General features: G+C 45.8%; 2 protein-coding genes across 2 annotated transcripts; both read right to left on the reverse strand.

Annotated features, from left to right (window-relative positions):
* Positions 1–2,258: 2,258 nt before the first annotated feature.
* On the reverse strand, positions 2,259–4,153 carry BDB00DRAFT_871626 (uncharacterized protein; the record flags this gene model as incomplete). Its single annotated transcript, XM_053126847.1, has 2 exons — positions 2,259–3,831; positions 3,984–4,153. 2 exons carry the CDS (start codon positions 4,151–4,153, stop codon positions 2,259–2,261), a joined length of 1,743 nt encoding a protein of 580 aa, XP_052980559.1.
* An 865-nt stretch (positions 4,154–5,018) lies between these two features.
* Positions 5,019–5,726, reverse strand: BDB00DRAFT_748128 (uncharacterized protein; the record flags this gene model as incomplete). Its single annotated transcript, XM_053118573.1, has 1 exon — positions 5,019–5,726. A coding segment is annotated over one exon (708 nt), but the record flags the coding sequence as incomplete, so codon positions are not given.
* Positions 5,727–6,000: the final 274 nt, after the last annotated feature.

Genomic DNA, 6,000 nt, shown 5'->3' on the forward strand with positions numbered 1-6,000 from the left:
AGTAGAGCAGCAGATGATGATGACGAGGATGATGGCATGATGGCGGTGACGGGCGAGAGAACAGCAGCAGACGAAGATGATGGCATGATGGCAGTGGCGGGCGAGAGAACAGCAGCAGGTGAGGATGATGGCATGATGGCGGTGGCGGGCGAGAGAACAGCAGTAGGCGAAGATGATGGCATAGAGAGTTAAACATAAATCTGATGATTACAAAAAATTCTTCAATTTTTTATCATCTATAATATTTATATAGTTAATATAAATAATTTAAAACAAATTGTTCTCTTTTTCTGTTCTTCCTCCTTCTCCTCCTCAAAATAAATAACAATAACAATAGTAACAACAAACCCTTGATAGGCTTTTTATATTCTTATTTATATATAATAAAAAACAATTAAAATCGTTGATTTTTATGTTTTTTTTTTCTGAAAAACATAATTTGTGTTACAAATAATTGTTTTTTAATTCAGCTACATTAAAAAATTTAAATAAAAGCTAATATATATATATAAAAAGTAAAATTATAATTTCAAATTAAACTTTATATTAAAAATAATAGAGAAAACAAGAACATGTCAATGTTGTTGTTTGTTGTTGTTTATGACATAATTAATACTTAAATAAATATAAAAAGATATATACAATTTTAATAATCTAGTGATTGATAAAAAATTAAGAAATTTTTGTAATAACTAAATTATTGATTAAACCTCATAGTGGTGGTGGTACGCATAGCAGGAGCGGGTGACGAGGCGGGCAACAGCACAGAATTCTCTCTTTCTTTCAGGTTTACGCTTCTCTCTGAAGACGACCTAAAAAAGAACACTATTGTAAGATATGCATATATATATAGATTGTGAAAAGATATGTGGCTAACCTCTTCTACAAGAAAAAAATGAAGCTTTCTGTCGTTGATCAACCGGTCAGTGTGATCATTTGGACAGCATCTTCAGCACCACTTGAGAAATTCTTCCTGCCTGGGAGAATACGATCTAACTGTATTCTGCGGACGGCTACCTTGTGCTTGTTGGTATGTAGCTTAGGCAGCAGATTCAGCAGCAGCTTGATACTCTATTTGCGAGCTCATGAGAGAAGTATATTGTGGTAGAGGGGGAGGGATAGGGAGAGAAAGAGGATGTGGTGAGGCACCATTACTCGCCACCACACAGCCTGGGTGATTAGCCAAACGGGCGGTACTTCTCCTAGTAGGTGTAATAATGCTACCGCGACCTCTGCTTATGTTGTTAAGATAGTGAACGATTTAATGAGGAATGGAAATGAGATGAAGGAAACGGAATCTGACAGATGTGCCTGACAAAAGAAAAGTGGCAAAGCTTCGAAATTTTTTTCCCCTGGATATCAAGATTGGGTCCCTGCTATGCTGTAGACCTGAGTCCAGACCCGCACTAAACACAAATGATATTGCCAAAATATTGTTATAGCCTTTTGCGGCAGCTGGATCTGTAGTCAATGATAAAGGATAGGAGCAGTGGGTAATAACAAGATAGAAGATTGTTGAAAGATGATCTTTATTGCTTGTCATAGTTATAATGTCAACCTCAGGTATTTCCAAGTCATATTCTTCATTCTCGTCATCTTCCGTGATTTCTTCTTCACTATTCTTGACATTACTGATAGTTGTGTCTTCTTCAAAATCTTGTACTGACTCTTGTGAGTTCAGTCTAGAGGACTGAACGAACCTGAACCGCAGAGTGCTGTGATCATCTTTTCCGCTTTATTAGTCGAATATATCAGAGAAACATTACAAATGAAATTTGAGTAAAAGAAAAATTTTTTGTCTTTAAAGTGTTAAGAGTGTCAACTATCGAATCCTTGATCATTAATGAGCGTAGCCGATAGCGGAGGGTGGGTGGGACCCTCTGCAGTTCAGGTTCGTTCAGTCCTCTGGACTGAACTCACAATTATCTATCGCTATAGCTCCAGATAATTGAGGGAGTCCATCGGACTTCCCGAACCTGAATAGCAGAGTGCTGCTTGCAGAGAGAAACGCTTGACCTCGTGATTCTTGTATAACATTGGACATCGCCTTGGCGTAATGAAATGAATATATTGGTTTTTTTTTTGTTGTTTTTTGTTGCTTGTTCTTGTTCTTTTTTTTTTTTTTTGTAGGGGAGAAGATCAGCTTATCAAGAAGAGGCTGACAGGACCGCGGATGTCATATTGGTAGTGGCCTGACGCGTGCGTCGATAATGGTTGTCAAACACGGAGGACGACGACCAGTTTCCTATGATCAGAATTTAGTCTAAGGAAACACTAGTGCGCAAAGCCTTGTCCGAAGCAGCAGAACGAATCGATGGGAGCCTTGATCCCGTAGTGGCCGAAGGAGACAAATGGAGGACAGAACGCAAATATGATGACAACGTAGTCGCCGCCAACGCCGCCGAAGGATCCCGGCTGTTGACAAAGAGAGAGGAAGTGCCAACATGCGAAGGATGGTCCATAAGGGCACAGTAAGCTTGAACTGGACACGAAGAGGGATCATTGGGCAGTGGATGGACCAGAAGTTCCTTACAAATGCGCCGACCTTGCCGAGTTTCTTTGGGTGCGATAATAACCAGAAGCAGGTTGCCCTCCTCAGTGACACGGCAGTCAGAAAGTGAAATCCAATGCAAATCAGAAGGGCGAAGGAAGGCAGCGGCAGCGAGAAGAAAAGCACACTTCTTCGACAAGAGAGGAAGTGTCATGGTCGGCCCAGATGGTATTGCTTGAACAAAATCCAAAGAAGGTGAGAGGTCCATGGGAGGGCGATTCATATGTACAGGGGGAGCTTTTCGTTTGAGACGAGTGAGAAAGTCGCGTAGCTCACGCGCGGCGGCAATAGCGTCTGCATCCCAGTGGAAAACTAACACCGCCGACTTAAACAGGAGAATAGTCGTTGCAGCAAAACCAGTATCCGTGGCTAAATCCAAAAACTCGATCAACTGTGCTACAGAATAACGATTCAAATCGACTTTAAAGTGGCGCCCCCAATGGATGAACAGGTACTGTGCTCGTTGATACGTCCTAGCCGTGGATGCTTGAACCAGTTCAGCTGCCTGACGCGACGCCGCCGTCACCGAAAACCCATTTAATTCAAACCTGCGCCTGAGAGTCTCCAAACGGATAGTCGCCAGTGTGGATTCATCCACGGCCAAGGAGTGGAGCGGAAAGTTGTTTGAGTGTGGCGAGCTGGGTCGAGAAGCAGAGGAGGATCGACTGCCATCGATTGGATCAACGGAAACCAAATGGCGCTCTCCCAATACGGAACTGCCACCGTCGCTGTTATCCGTTCGTCCTTGATCTTGCGTAGCACCGGCAGTATTAGATTCCAAGGTGGATGGATGAAGGGGTTGTTGCACGTGGTCCAAGAGATTGAGAGGGCATCCGTCGCCCACGCCTGCGGGTCGGTTTTCCATGTTACATAACGAGGGAGCAGGAAGTTCGTTCGATCCACAAAAAGGTCGACGTCGTGAGGTCCCCATCTCAGTTGAATAACTTGGTTGAATGTCTGTGGTAGAATCTGCCAATGGTTCTTGATGTAGAAATGTCGAGACGCCCGATCCGCTGTCACATTGTCTACCCCGGCTATATGTTGTGCTTGAATCCGAAGTTGTCGTGCCAGGCACTGTTCCCAGATCGACGTTGCTAAGGAACTCAGTGAAACTGAACGAGTCCCGCCTTGTTTGTTGATGTACAATTGGGCCGTCTTGTTGTCGGTGCGGATGAGAACAGTGGTTTGGCGGAGGGTCGGAAAGGATTGAAGAACCAGTTGGATCGCTCGCAATTCCCGCCAATTGATCGAATTCGTCCACTCGACCGAAGTCTAAAGACCTTGGACGATCCGCCCGTTGTAAACCCCACCCCAACCGTCGTCGCTTGCATCCACAAAAATTGTGTGTTGCGGTGAGAGGGGAAGAAGAGAGCGACCGTTCCACTTGCTCAGATTGGCCATCTACCAGTGAAGCTCGTCAACGCACTCCTACAGTAAGGCCTGAGGCAGATCCCAGCCGGTGTTGTCCTTGACCCAATGATTCTTGAAACGCATCAGTGCTTGTGTGTACAGCTGTACTAGGAACAAGGCGATGGTTGCAGCTTTGATTCGCATTGTGAGGCTGTTGATTCGACGAGGAGTCTGCTGATGATCGTGAAGCATGGTGGCAATGGAGTGTTTCAGATCTCAGACTTTGGTTCCTGGGAATTTGGCTGTCATGGTGGTCGTGTTGATCTGGTACCCGAGGTGTTCGATTGTCTGAGTTGGAATTAAGGAGGACTTCTTCTGATTCACGATCCAGCCTAATTCCTGCAGCTTAGCTATGATTGTCTGGGTGTGGCGATGTGCCTCTTGGAATGACGAGCCCATCACCAACCAGTCATCTAAATATGCGCTCACGCGTATATAGTGACAACGTCGTGCCCAAGTCAAGATCGGACAGCAGAGTTTTGTAAAAACAAACGGGACCGAGGCTAGACCGAACGCCATTGTCCAGAACTGAAAGGTGTTGTTTTCCTAACGGAAACGAAGATAACGACGGGAGTGCTGATGTAACAGAATATGTAGGAAAGCGTCAGTAATGTCGATCGAGCAGACATAGTCGTTCTTGCGAACCATCTGCACGATTTGTTGTAACGTTTCCATCTTGAATTTTGGCGGTAGTTGAAGGTAAGCTTTGTTCAAATGTCGAAGGTTGAAGACAGGACGATAACCACCATTGTGCTTGGGAATCACAAACATTGGACTGTGGAAGCCAGCTGTGGGTGGTGCCGGCTCGATGGCCCGTTTCTGCAAGAGCTCTGCAATTTCCTGCCTCAGCAACGCCTTTTGCTGTGGCGATTGAACCTGGACCGGAGGACTGTGACGAGATAGTGGCGGATGACGAGCGAAATGGAGCTTGAAGCCTTCCTGGACTATCCCATGGACCCACCGACTGTCGGTCAAACGTTCCCAGGCCTGTCAAAACTGCTAGAGACGCCCCCTACTAGCGGGAGCGGCTGTTGCTGGTGCTGATGTGACCGTTGCTGTTGTTGTTGGGGTTGTTGCTGTGAGACTGATTGGTGTTGTTTCTGTTGTAGGAGCTGCGGAACGGATTGTTGGATCGTTGGTGCTGCTGCCGCTGAAAAGTGAAACTGGGATGCCCGCCATCCTCTGATGGGCCCGATCGAAAAAACGACGAATTAAATGACGATGGTTTAAAACGATTACCCCCTCGACGAGCATCTCGAATCGATTTTTGCATTGCTGTGAATTGAGTAACAGTGTCTTTGAACGTATCGGCGGATATAGTGTATTGCTTGTCTTGTGATGGTGCTTTTAAGGATAGATGAATAGCGCGAAGAGCAAGCTGATTACATTGATTGTTTATAGTACTGGCGGTATGAAGAACCAAAGTGCGGATGTCGTTTATAGTGGCAAAAACGCGGTCTATGTATTCGTTTGGGAGAATCGGTAAGAGAGTATGACCTAACACATCAAGAGGTCGCAGAACTGCAGAAAGCGTGTATTGCAGCTGGCGTAGCATAGCGCCTTCGGCTTTTTGGCCAGGCTTGAATAGGCGGTCAGCCTGTGGCACCGCAGCAGGTGGTGAGTATTTCAGCGTGCGGATAGGCGGATAGCGTTCGATAATTGTTTTGCACTCCTCGTCGGTAAGCGTACTGGTGAAGATGGCCTGAGCCAAAGTCGGCATCAAGGTCGTGAGTGTGGCATCCGGTTGCCAATCAAAAGACGGCCGTACAGGCAAGTCATGGGGGGAAAAAGGAGAGGAGGATTGCGATGGTTGCCCGGGAGCCGATGAAGCAGCGTCCGTGCGTAAGCGAAAGAGCTCCTCAATTAATTGCTGTTGCTGCACAAGCTGTTCCATAAGCTGCTGCGTCGATGGCGTCAGTGTTTGCGAATTGGGAGTAGTAGAATCTTCCATGATCAAAATGAAGGGGCAAGCGGTATTGACCGGCGAAGCGAAGAAAAAATGATCAAGGATTCGATAGTTGACACTCTTAGCACTTTAT

The sequence above is a fragment of the Zychaea mexicana genome, assembly GCF_025766255.1.
Source record: "Zychaea mexicana strain RSA 1403 chromosome Unknown BDB00scaffold_29, whole genome shotgun sequence".
In the NCBI taxonomy this organism is placed as follows: domain Eukaryota; kingdom Fungi; phylum Mucoromycota; class Mucoromycetes; order Mucorales; family Lichtheimiaceae; genus Zychaea; species Zychaea mexicana.